The sequence below is a fragment of the Diadema antillarum genome, unplaced genomic scaffold (assembly GCF_040938485.1).
Source record: "Diadema antillarum isolate AM-2024a unplaced genomic scaffold, OU_Dant_1.0 seq00000546_RagTag, whole genome shotgun sequence".
Lineage (NCBI taxonomy): Eukaryota > Metazoa > Echinodermata > Echinoidea > Diadematoida > Diadematidae > Diadema > Diadema antillarum.
The window spans coordinates 2006793-2025990 of NW_027271492.1; the positions used below are offsets into that span (position 1 = coordinate 2006793).

At 38.8% G+C, this 19198-nt stretch overlaps 1 protein-coding gene across 1 annotated transcript; it reads left to right on the forward strand.

Annotated features, from left to right (window-relative positions):
* The first annotated feature begins 7340 nt into the window (after positions 1-7340).
* On the forward strand, positions 7341-16267 carry LOC139734770 (uncharacterized). The gene is made up of 5 exons (XM_071645564.1): positions 7341-7780; positions 8843-8994; positions 13243-13367; positions 14327-14535; positions 16098-16267. The coding sequence occupies exons 1-5, from the start codon at positions 7698-7700 to the stop codon at positions 16252-16254; spliced, it is 726 nt and encodes a 241-aa protein (XP_071501665.1). The 5' UTR covers positions 7341-7697; the 3' UTR covers positions 16255-16267.
* Positions 16268-19198: the final 2931 nt, after the last annotated feature.

Below are 19198 nucleotides of genomic sequence, written 5' to 3' on the forward strand. Positions count from 1 at the left end.
CAATGACAGAAAGAATCATAGCATTCTATGCAAGTCTGGCCTTTCCATTGTGAGGATAAAATGGAAAAGACCGAGTACGTGAGATACATTGAATCGTAATCCTGATTTCAGTGTTGTGTCTCTTTCTTACAAATTGTGCAAATGCTACTATGGCAACAACATATTGATCGTGTGGCATAATGGTGAATACGATATGAATACCATTTATACTGAATTGGCAGTCCTTTACCCGATGGTTGCGAAATCAGGTTGTCAGATAAAAAAAAAAATGAATGGCTGTACAGATCCACGCTGTGGATAGCTCAGTCTTCTAGAAACACGCTGAATAATTCAACTCTTTCAACAATCCTCTGAAGCATTCATGAGGTACAGAAGTGTAATACAGAATAAACTACAAAAGTAGCAGTATACATTGTACATACACAGCCTGTATGATCCTAATGTTGACTTTATAATACATTTGTATATTCTGTTGGAGTGGAAAGCATTTCAACAGACCTATAATGAACAGTTAAACTTAAACTACAAGGCAAACAACTCAAAGGCTGACACAATGCCACAGAAAATGCTTCAACCCAAATGCTGATTTTCTGCTGTAAGGCATCTCTCCCCCCCCCCTTTTTCTTTCTTTTTTTTTTGCCTAAAACATAAAGAGCACTACTTGTGGGTTTCAGTCATCAGTTAAACAGGACAAAAGGGCTACAATTACATGTATTACAACAAGATACACTACATTGTATACATTGATATATGAAGAATTACTCAAGCAAACAGTAACATACAGTATACATGTATACAGTTGTAGATATTCTTCTGTTTTTTAGTAACTGCCAAGCTTTGCTTTTGTGTTTGCTTGGTTTTTGTTCTCTTTTCAAGGGGCAGCCCACTTTTCTAAATCTCCCTGGAGGTTGAGAAGTGATGTGGTTTAATCATTAATTTGCCTTAATAGGTCAACGGCACAAATTAATACACTGCTCAGATTTTCAAATTCACATTTAATTTGACCCCTGGTACCCTGGAGTAACAAGAAGATATCTCTATAGGTCTACATGTTTTACTGTATACGCCATATATTTCGCGAGTCTAAATTTTCGCAAATCGGGAATTCCCGACGATTTCACAAGTGGATAGATTCACGATCGCGGAGTCTTGTACTGAACAGAGAAATAATGTACACGCGTACATCACATCAACATCGGGATCAGAGTCAATATTTTCGTGTGTCTTTAATTTCATGAATAGCACCTGACTCGCAAAATTCACGAAAATAAAAACCTCGCGAAATATTCGGCGTATCACGTGCTGTACGTGTAATGCACAGCATTCAAGAAAAACGAAAGTGTCTTCCAACTTCCAGAACTGGTTTCCTTTTCTAACTGCAAGGCTTGCAGGTATTTTTCTAGATTTGATGCTAGTATAATATGCCTAGAATTTTGTGTTCAAGTCAACATCAACCAAATGTATCAAAAATATGGTAGACAACAGGAAGGTTATAATGGGAAAGGGATCTAAGTGTATGAGTGTAACAGCCTGAAATTGACATTGAGCGTGTTTATACAGAGAAGCAAAATACGCGCTCATGCCGGCTCATGCGAGAGGACCTCTCGAATTTTGCTCTGTATAAACACGGCGTATGCCGGCATACGCCGCCAAATGCAGGCTCATGCGAGAGGTTCCGTCCGCCACCTTTTGAGGTGGCCGATGCGAGAGGAGCCTCGCGTATTTTGCTGTGTGTTTATACAGACGACCGAAATTCGAGAGGTAACCGGAAAGCGCGTATTTTAATATCTGTCATGATCGAACCACATCTTCTCCTTCTTACTGAAAAACTGGATTTCAATTTATCATTTGGCCGGGTGGTTGTCAAGAGTAACGTTACAAGAATGACCTTCAAGCTTGGTGGTCCTGATGACTTTGCCGGTGCCGTCTTGATTTTTTTCATTTTTTCCCATCATGCAATAAACTGCACTGCGAACGTGACCTATGCTTGACCCCCAAATTCGAGAGGTCCGGTTCAGCTGAAGTCCGCTCGCATCAGGCTCGCATCGGCTCGCATGAGCCGGTATTTTGACTTCTGTATAAACACGAGAAATAAGCGCTCATGCGGGAGGTAAAATACCGGCTCATGCGCGCCGATGCGAGAGGCTCCTGTATAAACACGCACATTGATTTCATCTTCCATCACTGGAAATGTCAAGCCATATGAACATTGAATAAAATCATACCACAGCAGGAGTGGAAGCTAACAGAAGGTTAATGACTTACTCCATGAGATACATGTAATTCCTCACAGTCTATGACTACAGTAAAATGGGAAGTACATTGTATCACATCCAAAAATGGAAACCAAGTCAGTGTGTTGGATAGCGATGAATAGATAGATGAATAGATAGATAAATAGATAGATACTGTAGATGATACTGTTGTAGATAGATGGCTACATACTGTGTCTGTGTACAAATTGTACATACATACATTGTACATATACTGTATAATATGTTACATAGTTCTTACATAATAGATTATGCATAATAGATAGAGAGATAGATAAGATAGATAGATAGATAGATAGATAGATACATGTAGATAGATAGATAAGATAGATAGATAGAGAGAGAGATGCATACATACATACATAGAGAGATAGGTAGATAAATAGATAGATAGAGAGAAAGATAGATTTTATGTAGATAGATAAACAGAGAAGCTCAAGAGAAAAAAAAAATATAACATACATTATTCATGAAAAAAAAATTGGCAATCTTAAACAGCCATATGATATTGTGAGGATGCTTAAGCCATCATGATACATTGAATATTTCTATAAATATCATTATCTTTTCTTTTCTTTTTTGCAGATATCCTGTGCTGTATACATTTGAAAAGTTTTCTAGTATTTCCTCAGCAGTCAACTTTGATTTGCACTGACAGCGCAGCTGATGGTGTACAGTAAGAATTGTAAAGTTTGGAAAGCAATATTGCATAAGTTGTACACAGTGCAAGCATCACATTACATGCATTTTCACTAAAATGAACTGATTTTACACCTCAAGGTACTATTGCCAAATGTCATACATGGTACCTATTCAAAGGTTATTTTATCAAGTTCATGTAAATTCACTACATATGTACATCAATACATGTCAGTATTAAACTCAATAAAACGTAACACTTTGCACACTTTTGAGCAGGATGGTCCATGCTATTAGCCAACAATGTAAAATGAGTACATTCAGACAATATTCAACACATTTAACCTTATTAGTGTGTGTGTCTTTTCTCTCCTCACCCTAAACCTAATTTCCCAAATCTGGCAATTTAACTAGCATTATACCTTAAAGGCATAGTTTACCATTTGGAGATGAAACAAAAACCCAGCATTAGTGCTTCAAAATAGTTCTAAAAGGTGAGTTAGGGATAGGTTCAACCAATGTAAAAATTTGAACCAGTATAATCGATGTTAAGTAAATACTGTTAAATATACAAAATGTGAATAATAGTTGTAATTAAAATGTTTTCAGACTAAACCGTCTACAGTTATGGTTTAATGACAAAAATAGTGATATCTCCTTATATTTTAGGCTTTATTGCAAAAATTTTATATGGTAGGATGTTTTGTGATACAACTGACCTGCATCAAAAGTGATATATATTTGAACAGTTTTTAAATCACTGCTCCAAAAGGTAAACAGGACCTTTAAATAGATATGTCCATGCTATTTTGGTTTGGTGCATTTGGTAAGGATGTTTGATACAACCTGACAGTGAGGCCTCAATGGATTTTACCGTTGTACACGTACTTTTGAACTTGTTTAGAGACGGAGGATCGACATATGAATGGCAGTTCAGTCAAGTCCTTCAATCATGTTAGTGCTAAAAGAAAAAGATGCTTGAAAAAGCCTTATTATTATGTTGTAGGTTGGTGAGTCACAGTCACAGACACTACATTAATCTCCATCATACTTTAATGTGGGGCTCGACATTAGCTGTGGCCCGATGACCCAGAAGCCCCAAGGCCATTTCAAGATTTGAGTAGCTGTAACAGGCCACCAGAGAAAAAAGTTAGTGCCACGCCCTGCTCTAAAGTCTAATGCATGCAATCAACTGAGAATTTATAGTGAGCCACTGTAAGCATTTTCTCTTTGATAAAAAAAAAGTCAGATTAGCCATGCACTATATACAGCTGACAACTAGATCGTCTCATGCCCACACTACATGTAATAGGATTACTCAGAAATGAGGTATCTTGGAAAGGCAAGGCATACAGCATTTATACTAGTTTTCCATATTCTGTCTTTCAGCCAAGTGGTAAAATGGCAAAAGACTGGCTAGATTTAGAATATCTTATCAAACAATGGCAAAACTTTTTTTTTTTTTTGCATTATACAAAGGAATGTATACGTACATACATTGTAGGGTCTAACCCCTTGGGCCCCCCTTTTTTTTAAAGTAGCACCAGAAAAATGTGATTTTAAAAACTTTTTTTCTTTGCTTGTCAGCTGAATAAACTCAGAAGTGGCACCAGAAAACTTTCTTTCTAACATGTGTTTCAATTGGTGTTACTTTGACGTACACGTAAGTTAGGATTGGTTAGTGTTCATCCTCAAACAGGTTTTCTTTTTCATTAAATCTACAGCCCTCTACAATGTTGTGAAACAAAAGTTAATATTGCTCCTTAACCCTCAACAAGACGGTTAATCTTGAAAATTGCACTTCTTGACTCTTGATCTTTTAATTTTAAGAACTCACTAAACCAAAATCTTAGATTTCTCTCCCCTGTGGTCTAATTACCCCAAGACAGACAATGCATGTAGCTTTTAACAATTTACAGTATGTACAATACCGTGTTAACATCAGAGTGTGAATCAAGGACCTGTTCTAGATATTGCATTGTACAGCAAAAATACAACATTCAGCAGATGCTATGGAAATGGATTATAACCAAAGTGACTCATGTTTACATTTTATGTGGACTGTTTTCATCCACATGATCTATACATGAAAAAAAGTTCACTGAGGTGCCAATTCATTACCAACAGCACTCTCCATGAACTCTATATTTACACATTTTAATAGTAGATAATACTAGTTGTCTTATTAGACAGGGCTTGACACTAAATCTTCTCTCTGGTGACCTAAAATCTTAACATCTGAAATTTTGATGCCAGCCCCCAAAAAGATGTGTAGTGGTCCAATATAAAAGCAAGTGTAAAAATCCACTTTGAAATTAAATCTGAGTTGCCCGATCACGCTATCAAAAGATAATTGCTACTGAAATTCTGTGGTCCCACATCAATTTTTAGTGGCCGCGAGCCACCGCTATACAATGTAATGTCAAGCCCTGCATTGGTTCTATGTTTCTACTAGTGGTACTCTCCATCTGGCATGCAGGGTTGATATCTATTTAATTCTAGCAATAGTGCAGACAGCCAATATGTGCACCCCCATCCCCCCCCCCCCTTCTTCTTCTTCTTTCTCTTCCTCCTCCTGCCTGCCTGGTACAGTCCACACGCAGCTGGTAGTGGCACATCATTGTAATTACCTTATGCTCGACAGGTGTTGGGTGTAAAGTGTACAGTTGAAAATCCTCTAAATTCTACAATTTTCTATGACATATACATGTATATGTGCAGCTAAAAAAAAAGCAAAACAAAACAAAACAAAACAAAAAAAACATGAAAAAACAGGTGACATCAGACCGTCTAGAAGTTCATCTGAGGCACAACTCACAAGTTGCACCTTCTTCTGAAGATCTCCAAGGCAAATACACACTAAATATTAAGGGGATCGTATAATTTTGGTTGAGACCCAACTTCAGGTTTCTAACATTTTTTGGTGAGATAATAAGAAACCTCTCATGAAATATGAAAGAGCATGTAATTCCACGAGGGATTCAATGTTTATTTGATGGAAACTGGTTTTGAATGGCTGAGATACATCCAAAACAGAGTGATCCCAATAAAAGGTGGGACCCACCTTTTATTAGAATTGCTTTGTTTTACCATGTTTTTGGATGTCTCAGCCATTCCAAAACCAATTTTCATCTAATAAACTTTGGATTCCTCTTAGGACGGTATGCGCTGTATTATTTCATAACTACCATATAAAAGTGGTTTCTTGGTATCTCGCAAAAACTTAAAAAGCCCAATCTTCATCTCCACCAATACTATACTAGAGTCTACTGTACCATCCATTTAATTAAATAAAGTACATTGCACAATAAGTACCGGTACACCTCCTATGCTATCTGCATTGACTTCTATAGCTTTGGGAATACAGCAGGTTCAGCGATTTATACAATGGATGCTACCTCCATAGCTCCATACTGTACCAGCCGGACAGCGACAGCTTTCTCGTCGCGTCGCGGCCCATGGCCCATGCCCTCACACACGCGCCGTGACTATCGGTAGGTATGTACGTTACCCCTGCGCTTGGCCTGCATTTTCTGTGGAGTGACCGCCCGATTCCACGCAGGGTTGTGAGCGCTCAACCCCGTACCTCGCGGCTCCTCTGCGGGCCCCGCATACACCACATACTAGTAGTACACACGGTAAGCATACATGTCTGAGTCTGCTTCCTGTAGCCTCAAAGCAAGCTCCGAAATGCAACAGTAGTGACAGTATAGGCATCAAGCAGCCAACCTTTAACTTTAGCGAACGCATTTATAAACTCAAGAAATCGAGATGACTTCCACAACAAATACAAAACAGAAAAATGGTCGGTAAACTGCCAATAATTTTTAGAACTGTGGTCCACTTTTAAAAATCAGTGGCAATGACCTTAAAAAATTATTGCGTGTCTCCCCCCCCCCTTTTTTTTAAGGTCACAAGTCGTGCAAGTACGCGAGATACAACCCTCATCTTCACCTTGCTAGACGTTACAAGAAACGCAAAAGAAGTGTACATTACCCACGTATTATCCGTGTTGTTGCAACAAGGAGAACGAAGGAATATTATCCCCACTCAACAGAATTCGCAGAACATAAATGGGTCGTCTACGTCGGTAGAAATGTACCGGAATGTAATGTACACGTACGTACCCGTACGTTTTTGTACGTACTGTACGTACGAATACTGCAGTACCTTCAATTCACTCGGCTGAGCGAGCTGCCTGGAAAAAGTAAAGGTCACGCAGTTGTTGCGATGCAATTGGCGAAACCATGGTCACATGGTTCGGGTCATACCGGCCAGATACACGTGGGTCTCGATGGTGTAAACAACGTACAGAGAAGTATGGGCTCTTAGCGCACTGATGCTGCATGCTGTATGTATTGTGTCCATGTGTATATATATGCGTACAATATTGTACATGTGATGTGTGAAGTACGACTACTACCACTACGGACGCGGAGGAGGCCGGCCGGACTACAACACGAATGACCTAAGTGGACCCTGATTTAGTCTCTACCATTGATTGATTTTCGTTGCATCGGTGCCCCATTTTTCGAAGAAACAATTACTATTACTATAATAGGCCTAGTCTACAGATGTAGCTGCAGTGTCAGTGACAAGACAACTCTCACTCAGCGACGTGCCCCATTTGTTCCGCCTCTTTGACTTCGACGACGAGTTCTATCTAAATTTAATCTTATCAACTTCTCTTTCACACTTTATATTTCGACCAAATCTAGACCCTCTCTCTAAGTCTAACGTTAGGCCTATGAAAAGCGCCCACTGACAGACACACACCAGATCAACATGCCCAGTGACAAGTTCCGGCAGCGGAACCCTAAAAATAAGCAGACCAAGTTTCGACTGGTTTTCGACGAGGACAGTAGAAAGTGAGTAAATTTACAAGTATAAATTTACAAATAATGAATATTGAATGTTTATGAGTGCAATGGACAGAATATTTCATGAGGTGAAAGATGAAATTGATTTATTCAGTGAGGCGCAGCCAAGTCGAATGGATCAAACATTTCATCTTTCGCCAAATGAAATATTCTGTCCATGGCATTACACAAATGAAAAACATTTATTATTTGTTTTATATTTAACGCCTAAAATAGATCCATGTCATTTGATGTTTTATTAATTTAGAAACAAGAGTGACACTGAGATCGCGAGAGTGCAGTTCTCACTGAGCGCTTTATGCATGCGCGCTGTCGCATACACATAAATTTACTGCAAACAGAAGTGCATTTAACACGCGTAGTGTGCCGGGCTCTCAGCGAGCGGGCAATGGAGCAAATCGTAGATTCGTATGGATCCAAAATTGCACGGTAAATGGAGCCACAATTGCACGGATGATGAAGTCATAGTTAAATGGGCCGAATTATCAATGTTAAACAACCAATCAAATGACAAGGATCTCCTCAGGCGTTATATAATTTAGAATATATAAGATTATTTAAGAATCAGAATCAGGACAAGAGGTTTAATAAACATGATAAAGAGGGAATAAACCAGATCTACGAGTATGACCTGATGGCTTGATTGTTTCCAGTCGTGCCACTACACTGGCTGGAGCTGTACCAATATTGATACCATATCCATCTCGGCTGGTTTGACGTGCACCCTGTGAATTCCTATTCAGTGCATGTGAATTTACTAATATGGTCCTTGTCAAATGAAATATGAAAGAATTTACCTTATAAATTCTAATTCTGTAGCTCTGATACTGGATAATCTCCATGTCCATGAAGACGAAGTTTCTTTTAAAACTCTTAGTCTTACCTCACCCCTATACTTGATTGTCTGAGTGATGGCATTTGCATTGCGTGGGCTTAGCCTTTGGTATTTTTTTTAACAATGCTGACAAGAATCATTTTACACAACCTGACTGGCTGTCATTCTTTCTTTTTTTTTCTCTCTCTCTCTCTCTCTCTCCTTCTCTTTCTCAGGGATTTTCTAACAGGTTTTCAGAAAAGAAAGAAGGCCAGAAAGAAGATTGCTCAACAGGAGGCGGAGGAGAAAAGAAGAGAAGAAAGACGAAAGGAGAGACGAGAAAGGAGAGACGCCTTGGAGGAGGAATTGAAGAGCATCAGACTTCCAGGTATCGCTCATTTTCTCTCTAGGGGTGCGTTCGAGCACGCTCCTAAAGGGAACTGTGCCTTACCGTACCTGCACCAGAGGAGCACTCGAATGCTCCTAAAGTGTACTGTACCGTACTGTACTGAGCCAAAAGTGGACCACTTCCCGATGTGCTCCAAAGGCGTACCAAAAGTTCGCTGTAAAGCATGCGCGTATCATACGCATATGTCACAATGCAAAGACATCATTCTCTTTGTTCGGGACAGCTGTACGTAGTTCAAGCGGCAGGTGAAAGACATTCTTGCTACAAAAATGCACGACCTTTTCTAAAAATAACTCGTGAGGTATGCTTTCTGAACAGAGCACTCAAACACTCCAAAACTGGCATGGTACGGTATGGTTCGCTGTAGTTTAGTTCGCTTTGGTTCGCTTTAGGAGAGCGCTTGGACGCACCCTAGGATATGGTACATGTAGTTCTTGTATAGTAGAGCATTCACATCAAGAAACATTTCCCCCTGCATGTGTTTCCTCAAAATTCACAGAAAACTGCTCCGACAAGCTGTAAAGTTGGAAAAGATGGGTGTAGTCATTCATGGTGATTGTGTTACAACTTGTCAACTTGAGAGCAGTGTTTGAAGTTTTTGTTATTATCTTTGTATGGTCCACTCATTGTTCATTATACCTCAGAAAGCAATGATGACACGTTCCTCTTTGCTTTGCATTGTGGAGCTGAATAAATTGTTTGGCTCATGTACCATAAGTTCTAACCAGAAAATTTCTGTTTGAGAGCTCTTGCTTTCCAAATGAGGTTTACTCAAATATTTCTGCATCATGAAGCTAGGTAGAGTTGGGCAGTTAGGCGGAGTAATGAACTTTGTGTTGCAAGACTATTGAAGTCATAATGACTGAGTTTGATGATCATTAGTGAGTGTGATAGTAAATGCCTTCCCGCACTTAATGTTTCTCACACTGACGGCTATGCTGTATCATTTGGACAACACGTCCACGTCTTTCTCCGTCTTAAATCCAAGGGGAGAGAGGATGCACTGTCCATTGATATCTTATTAACCCACTGAAGGCGAGTCCTGATTATACCCGGGCAGCTGTCTATGGGGAATGCGTGTTGTAGCAAAATCAGCACGTACCCAGCGGGTTAAAGGATGCTAACATTGTAGCTGAGTTTTGACCCTATCACCAGCCCTGCACCTGTCAAATGCACAAATAATAAATGCACAAAATGTTTATGTGACCGTGTAGTTTTCTCTTCCAGGTTTGTTCTTGTGTTTTTTGATGATCCATGTCATGTGGTTCCTCTGATTTGATATTACCATGTGTGTGCACTTTGCAGCCACAAGCCTTCAGTGTATGAACTGGAATGATTACTGGATAACAATTTTGTATTTGTGTGCAATAATGACATACAGTTAAACTCGGATACCTCGACGTCGGATAAGCCGAATATCACTTACCTCGGGGGCAAAATAAAAGTCCCGATTGTTCCTATGGAGTTTCCGTGTATTAAAATTCGCGTAGCTCGAAAAAGATAACTCGAAGTTCGGTTACCTCGAAGGGAAATCTAATGTCCTGATCTTAATTAACTTATTGTTTTTCCCAGCATGTTGCTCGAATCGAAATTGTAAACATCACTCAGCATCTCCGATTAAGCGCGCGTGGACAGCGAAGACATGTCACACATGTTTTCACACTCGATTGTAAATATTCTCTGAGACCAGAACAATCGCGCGCCCAAGGAGAAATACTCGATACATAGCTGACAAGGAAAATCTCCAACACCTACCAACACACGTACATGGTATGCACATAGCACCCGTGCCAATGGAGTGCTTAACGATAGAACTAAGCGCTGCCTCATCATTTGCTTTTCTTTAACCACTGTGTTTTGATTTTTGATCAAGACAGTCATACCGCGCGCGTAGATTTCTCGACCGTCGGGGCGCACCTGCTTACGTTGACAGTTATATCTTTGCCATTAATCACGCTCCACTGTCAAAACATCAATCTCCCTCGTAGTGCCTTTTTTAAAACTATTTTTTTTTTTTGGCCTTTCACGAAGTTTACTTCCCCGAGAACGCAAGCACTGAAACTTTTTTTTTTCAGCAATGCGATTATGAAAATCTGGAAGTATAGGCCGATCACAATATAGAATAGAATACACAGGGCTCCGCACTAAGTTTTATCGGGCCACCAATATCATTGATTTTTATTTTCTGGTGGTCGAAAGTAAAATCTGGTGACAAAAAAAAATCAGGAAAAACATTAGAAAAACTAAATCGGTCCTACTAAACATAGACAAATTACTGTTAAGCATTATTGAAGTGATACAGATGTCCATGTCTAAAACAAATGAATAGAAAATTCAAACATCTTACTCTGTGTTTAAAGATTTGACAAATAGGCGTAGATATTGTTATAAAAGTTGATGCCCATATATTGAGGAGGTCAAAACTAACGTTTGAAATGAGAAAATGGGAGCATTTGCTGACATTTGTTAGCATCCGACATTTGTTTTAGCATTGTAAAATGCCGAAAGTTACCGTTATTCATTTTTAAATGTAAAAGCAAACAACCGACATTCATTTTAGAATCTTACGGAGCTGAATACTATCCTAATCCATTTCCAAACGTGAAAGAAAACATCCGCTATTTGTTTTAGCATCTAACTGAGCGGATTAATACCATTAATCATTTCCAAATGTTAAACCAACAATCTGTTATTTATTTTTGCATCATACGGAGCAGAATATTACCGTTATTCATTTCAAACATCCGACATTTATTTCATTATCGAACGGAGCCGAATGTGACTGCTGTCCACTTCTGAAAGTGAAATGAATCGTCTGACAATTATTTGATCATCGCATGGAGCCGAATGTTACTGTTTTTTTTTTTTCATTTTTGAACGTCAAGGCAGACATCAGACATTTTGGACCATGAAACGTATAGCTGAATGTTACTGATATTTATTTTGAAATGTACCGTAGCAAATATCCAATATTTTTTTTTATCATCGTATGGGGCAGAATGTTACTGCTGTTCACTTCCAAACGTGCCAAACGTAAAAGCAATCATTCGACATGTATTTTAGCATCTTCCGGAGCTGAATGCTATTGGCATTTACTTTCGAACGTAAAAGCACACATCCGGCATTTAATTTATCAGCGTACGGAGTTGAATATTATTGTTATTCACTTCAGAACATCAAAGCAAACATTCGACATTTATTTTAGCATCTTCCGGAGCTAAATGTTATTGCAATTTACTTTCGAACATAAAAGCAAACATCCAGCATTTATGTCATCATTGTCAGGAGTTGAAAATTATTGTTACCCTTTTCCGAACGTCAAAGCAAACATCAAACATTGATTTTACCATTAAACGCAGCTGAATGTTACTGTTATTCATTTCGAAATTTAAAAGCAAACATCAGACAGTTATGTTAGCATCATATGGACATGATGGAGCAGAATATTACTGCTATTTTCTTCCGAACATAAAAACGATCATCTGACATCTATTTTAGCATCTTCCGGAGCCGAATGCTACTGCTATTTATTTTCGAAAGTATAAGGAAACATCCGACATTTATTTAACCATCGTTCGGAGTTGAATGTTATTGTTTTTCATTTCCGAACGTCATAGCAAAAATTCGACATTTATTTCAGCGTCTTCCGGAGACGAATGTTATCCTTATTCATTTCCGAACGCAAAATCAAATATCTAACATTAGTTTTAGCACCATACGGAGCTGAGTCTTATCGTTATTCATTTCCAAAAGTATGAGCAAACATCCGACATTTATTTTAGTATCATACCGAGTCCAATATTACCGTCATTCATTTCCACAATTAAACGCAAAACTCTGACATTTATTTTAGCATCTTCCGTAGTCGATTGTTACCGCTGTTCATTTTCAAAAGTAAAGGCAAACATCCGACTTTTTTTTTTTTTTTTTGGTGGCGCGATCGGGCCACCAAAATCTTTATTTCTGAAATTTTGATTGCATTTCCGATTTTCACTCAATTCATTCATATAAAAGTTGATTCAATTCAAATTGACAAGCATGCAAACAATCAGTAGGCACTATAACAAACACCATGTTGAACATCGATAAATGTCGAACATCGATAAACATCGGATAAGTCGAAGAAAATTCGACGTACGCGTACCTCGAAATTCGCGTACGTCGAACCATTTTCTTCAGTCCCGACGAATTCGAGGTATCCGAGTTTGACTGTACATCCATCAGAAGTCAGCGAGACCAAGCAGGCCAAGCGAGATGTGGCTGTCATCGATCACCCAGAGCACACCGTTACCGTGACGTCCATCACTAGTTTGGACCTGGAGAAGGAGCATGGCGGAGTGGGAGGCAACAAGGTATCCAGGACTGAGACAATCCCCTTGTTTCATGATCAACCTGTGATGAAGTTTATATGTAACACACACACACACATCGATGGTGGATCCAGAGGGGGGGCGCACCGAGCGCGCGCCCCTCTTTATTTGCTGTTAAAACAAAAGAAATAAAAAGAAAAAATGAGATAAAACCCGCAAGTAGCACCAGAAATATTGTTTGCGCCCCCCCCCCCCCCCCCCTTTATGGATTTCTTGGATCCGCCCCTGCACATACACTCCAAAAATACACTTGTCCACCCAAAGCAAACAAACAACAAACATTAAGCATTTCCCAGTGTGGACAGTTTCATGCAAGTCATAATGTGTCATTCCATTGTGAAAACTGAAGGGTAAAAATATTTTGCATAATCTCTAATAACAAGTGAAAAGTCAGTAAAATTATGAAGTAACAAATATTGTCTCTCTCTCTTAATAGAGTGAAAAGATATTTCACAAATCAAACTGCTTTGCTCAACTCAACAGAGGTTGGCAGTGCTGAGTGTGTCACATGATAATGGAAGGACTAATTGATGGAAATGTTAAAGGTACCGTATAGTTTTGGTTGAGACCTAATTTCAGGTTTCTAACATTTTTGGTGAGATAATGAGAAACCTCTTATGAAATATGACAGAGCATGTAATTCTATGAGAAATTCAACGTTTATTTGATGAAAATTGGTTTTGAAATGGCTGCGATATCCAAAAAAGAGCAATTCTAATAAAGTGTGGGACCCACATTTTATTACAATCGCTTTGTTTTACTTTGTTTTTGGATGTTTCAGTCATTCCAAACCTGATTTTCATCAAATAAACTTTGAATTTCTCTTAAAATGGTATGCTCTGTACTATATCATAAGTGTTTTCTTGGTATCTCACAAAAATTTAAAAGCCCAATTTTCATCTCCACCAATACTGTACCATCCCTTTAACTTTTTCTTTCAGGTTGACTATGAAGACGAAGACATTGGTGACAACATTGATGAGGACAATATGAGACATGATGAGGACGACGAAGATGACGATCTAGACATCGGCGATGTCGGGCAAGCCGGCCTGGATGGAAGTGAATCCGAGGATGAAGCAGGGAAGGAGACCAATGCCCAGGCACACAAGGAGAGTTCCAAGAACAGAGAGGTGAAGGATAAAAAGAAGTGAGTACTCACTCAGTCATGATTGAAGGTATTACATGTGTGCTTGCCTATCAAGTACAGGGCAGGTATCTAGCATGGAGATGGCATAATCAGAGGCAATTTTGTGTTAGTCATGACAGAAAACTTCAACACTTAAAGGACAAGTTCACCTTCATAGACATGTGGGTTGAGTGAATGCAGGAATATTAGTAGAACACGTCATTGAGAGTTTGAGGAAAATCGGACAATCCGTTCAAAAGTTATGAATTTTTGAAGTTTTTGCTCACTTAAGGCTGGATGAGAAGACTACTATAGCTTGTGATGTCACATGAGTACAACAATATAAAGAAAGAATAAAGAAAATTCAACATATTCTCACTTTTCTCGCATAACAAAAGAACACTTGACTTCTCTCTTTCAGAAGGCAGGGGGAATAATATTACCCTTAACATATGTCAGTAACAAGTTGAAGAAATGTGCACTTAATTCAAAAAGTAAAGTTTTGCGAAATTCTCTTTTTATTTTCTTTATATGGTTGTACGCATATGACATCATACACTGTAGTAGTCTTCTCATCCAGCAGTGACTACGCAGATACTTTAAAAATTCATAACTTTTGAACGGATTGTCCTATTTTCCCCAAACTTTCACTGATGTGTTCTACTAATATTGCTGCATTCACTCAATCCACATGTATATGAAGGTGGACTTGTCCTTTAATCTCGGTGTTTACTGGCAGTCCAAGCATGCAGGCCAAAAGATTGTGACAATGTAAAATTGGTGGAAAGGAGACTGTTCAAAATTGTGGATTTGAGGCACATGGGGGGGGGGGGGGGGGGGGGGGGACTGCTGTATTAGGTGAAGAGCCTCGTGCCTAGCATACAGCTAGTCTTGGGTGATGCTTACAAGCAATGATGTGCTTTAATTTCACTCAATTATATGGAGCGCCCCATATTAACACTCTTAACCCATTACCAATGGGAAACCTAGTGGGCCTGGAGCAAAGACTAAGAATTTCAGAATTGTGAAGGGATTAAGGTAACTTATTCTATTATTCTGTAACAAGAGTAGGGAACTAACAAGTGTGTCATGTCATGTGTGTCATGTCATTTTATCTTAACTTGTGTCATAAGATTTGATTTTTAACTGTCCGTGAAATAGTTTGAGAATTGTGAAGGCTGGACTGGGAGTTATGACAATGTCCCATGATAATATTTTGATGTAAGCTTTTGAAGTTAAATACTCGTTTAGCACATTAACCCGTTGAAGAGGAGTCCTGAGAATACTCGGGCAGGTGTCTATGGGAAATGTGTGTTATAGCAAAATCAGTCTGTCCTCAACGGGTTAAGAGAATTTCGTTTGTGAGAATTGTTGGTGTGGTTGTTATTATTACCATTATTATTAGTATCGTCATTGCTTCGTCATCATTTTCACTGTTTTGTTCTTATCATTGTTATTATTATCATTATCATCATCATCATCATCATCTTTACCATCATTTGCTTGCAGTACGTGTATTATCACTTTTGGATGTAAAAATAGGTGCTACGTTTTCTGCCTCCGTTTGATTTCTTGATTTCCAGAGCAATGTGCGACAAGAAACGGCGGCTCCTGAAGAAGCAGGCACTGAGGAAGAAGAAGGGGTCAAAGGTCATGGCACGGAAGATGAAGAGCATGAAGAGGAAAACTCTGGGGAAGTTCATCAAGCGCGGCTCATCGTCAAGGAGACCAAAGCGGTGACGGACGTTCTCTAAACCTCTGTGTACCCTTTGTACCCTTCAAGTGTTGATCGGCCCAGAAAACCCCATAGCTTTGTACACGCTGTCCAATGTCTCTAGTACTGAAAGGGTTCATGTCTGAGACAATGTATTATATAAGGACAGTACTGTAAAACATGATATATTCGCGGCATGAAATTTTCGCGATTTGGAGCCGACAACCTTTTTCGTGGCATGAAATTTTCGCAAATTGCCACTGGCGTTCAATGCATACAGTGTAGACATGAACTTTCGCGTGCATTTTATTTTCGCAAATCTTGGCGCTCGTGCAATTCGCGAAATTGAAATGCACGCGAACGTTCCTCGTTTTACAGTATTAGAGATGCACTGGGTCACTTTCACTGGATGTGCTGAAGACAGAGGTGAAATGGCTGCCAATGGAATACAAGGAAGAAATTTGGGGGATTTAGTGAAAAAAAAAGGTCAATTTCTCTCATGAAAGCCATGAGATATCATTGCTATAAAAAATGAAGATGAAATATATTATTTTCAGTGAGCATATTGAGTTGAGATAATGAATATGCTGCCAATGTAATACCATTCAGAGATTCTAGTTCTTTTGACACAATACTGGAGCAGTATAAAATCAATAATTTCCTGGGTGAATGCCGTAAGACAATATTGTTTCAGTTTTAATGATGCATGCACTATGCCACTTGAAGTGAGCATACTTATTGTGTTTGTGGGATTTTAAAAGTTCTTGAAGTATACTGTAAATGCTGTTATTTTTGCATACAGATATTTTCGCAAATGATGAGGAGGTCACAGACTCTTTCGCAAGATGTTGTTTTCGCAATTTGACATTGAGGCTACTGTAACGGTACTAATACCTGTCCAATTGCGATATTTTCACACATTAAATTCGCGGCCTAGCATTGTTTCGCGTAATTCAAGAAAATATTAAGAGCTTTTACAGTAGTAGTATTTAGGGCTGCTGGGTAAAAGCACAAGTTGCATTAGCACCGATGTGTCTTTGAGGAGTTCTATTCACAGTACTGCTTTGTGGCCAAGAGCAGATTGGAAATATTTGAGACCGAAATATTCGACACCGAAATATTCGGCGTATACAGTCGATATCTGTGCATGTTATGACATGAGATTATGAATGTCTGCCTGATTTGTGAAATTACGTTTGACTGCTGAGATGCACGTAATAAAGGATTATCTCAGCGATGCTCTGTGGAACCTTGAGATCCCTCATCTTGATGTGGGAATGTTTACAGGCCTGGTAATGATATTAATTGGTTAGGCAGGTGTGATAAAATGATTATCTAAAGACAATTTGCACATGTAGAAAGGGTTGACACACTGGTAAGTGCACATGAAACATATTGAGTCAGTCCCAGTTTTTCACTGTTCTTTAATTTCCTCTTGCAGTATGCTATAAGTTTAAAATCAGTAATAAAAAGGTGTACTAAACTTCAGGTATGAATTTGCCCGAGGAAGTGTATCATCAGCAGACTACAGAAGCTAATATCTTCTTTCTTCCTTTTTTAAGCAAAGCAATATCCTGCAACTATTTTCTTCCTTCAATAAAATCCACTCTGGATATATTGATCTGTATGAACGTGCATGGGACAAGTTTGCTGTACATGGTAAATGAAAAATTCACCCATCAACACAAGCTGTAGTTGCCTGAGGGTATGAACCCACCTTCAAGTGATAGGAAGAGCTCAATTATGTTTACAAGATTTACTTTTTTATTATTTCTCAGACACCCAATGGGCTGCATGAGAGAAATTGATTCTGACTGTAGATGGTCACCTAGATCATTTAAACCCTAAACTCTTCCTCTTCCTCCTCCTGACCCGAAAAAAAGTGTTTCCATCTCAAAATATTGATGTGGACTGATTGTAACCTTGGTCGTAATTAGGCAGAATGCCCAGTGAAGAAGGACGATATTACGGCACTGCATTTTTTCACAGAGATTATCTCTCTTATTACCTTTCAGTCCCGTAAGAAGGGTCAATGTTTTATTGAAATCTTTGTGTTGTGCCCATCTTCTGTTCAAGTAGCTGCAAATTTCAGATAATATTCAAAGGTTAAATTTGTTGTCTGTTCCCATCCATAATGAAAAACCCTTTACAAAGACATATGACCATTCGCCGCTGTGATTGTTTTTATGCCAACATATCAAATAATTATGAATATGACAACACTAGCACCATGGTGACCCAATATGATAATTATGCGAACTGATAATGCTACATTTGTATCATTTGTAGGGTCTAGGGCAATTACCCCCTGGGCAATTACCCCGGACCCTTCCCCTGGCCCTAATCCTAATCCTAATCCTGAATCTAATCCTAACCCTAACCCAAACTCCTAACACTAAACCTAACCCTAACCCTAATCTTAACTCTAACCTTACCACTAACCAGTATTTAGCCGGGTGGTAATTGCCCTCTGGGGGTAATTGCCCGGATACGTCATTTGTAGCATATGAGCCACATTTGTGAACCACATAGAACTCGTGAACACTAAGTAGGAGCCTTCTATGGTCATGATCAAAGGGGCTCTGTGAAAGCTGCTGTGCATCAATGTTAATCAAATTTTCAATTTCGTTTGAAAGTGTACAAAATAGTTAGAAGCTAGTTATGATTTTTTTTTTAATCCTTGAATGCATATTTATATGCTGATTTATTTTATTTTTGTTTATGCCCGAGTGTGTGGTTGTCTGTGTATGTTCAACATAAAGGATTTTACTTCAACATGGCAGTGGAATTGTTATTACAAAGATTAGAAAGTTTGAAGCTTAAAAGGGGAACCCCAAACTCAAAGAGAAATGTGGACTGAGTGAAAGCAGCAACATTAGTAGATAGAACATATCAGTGAAAGTTTGAGGAAAATCAGACAACCGATGCAAAAGTTATGAATATTTAAAGTTTTGGTGTTGGAACCACTGG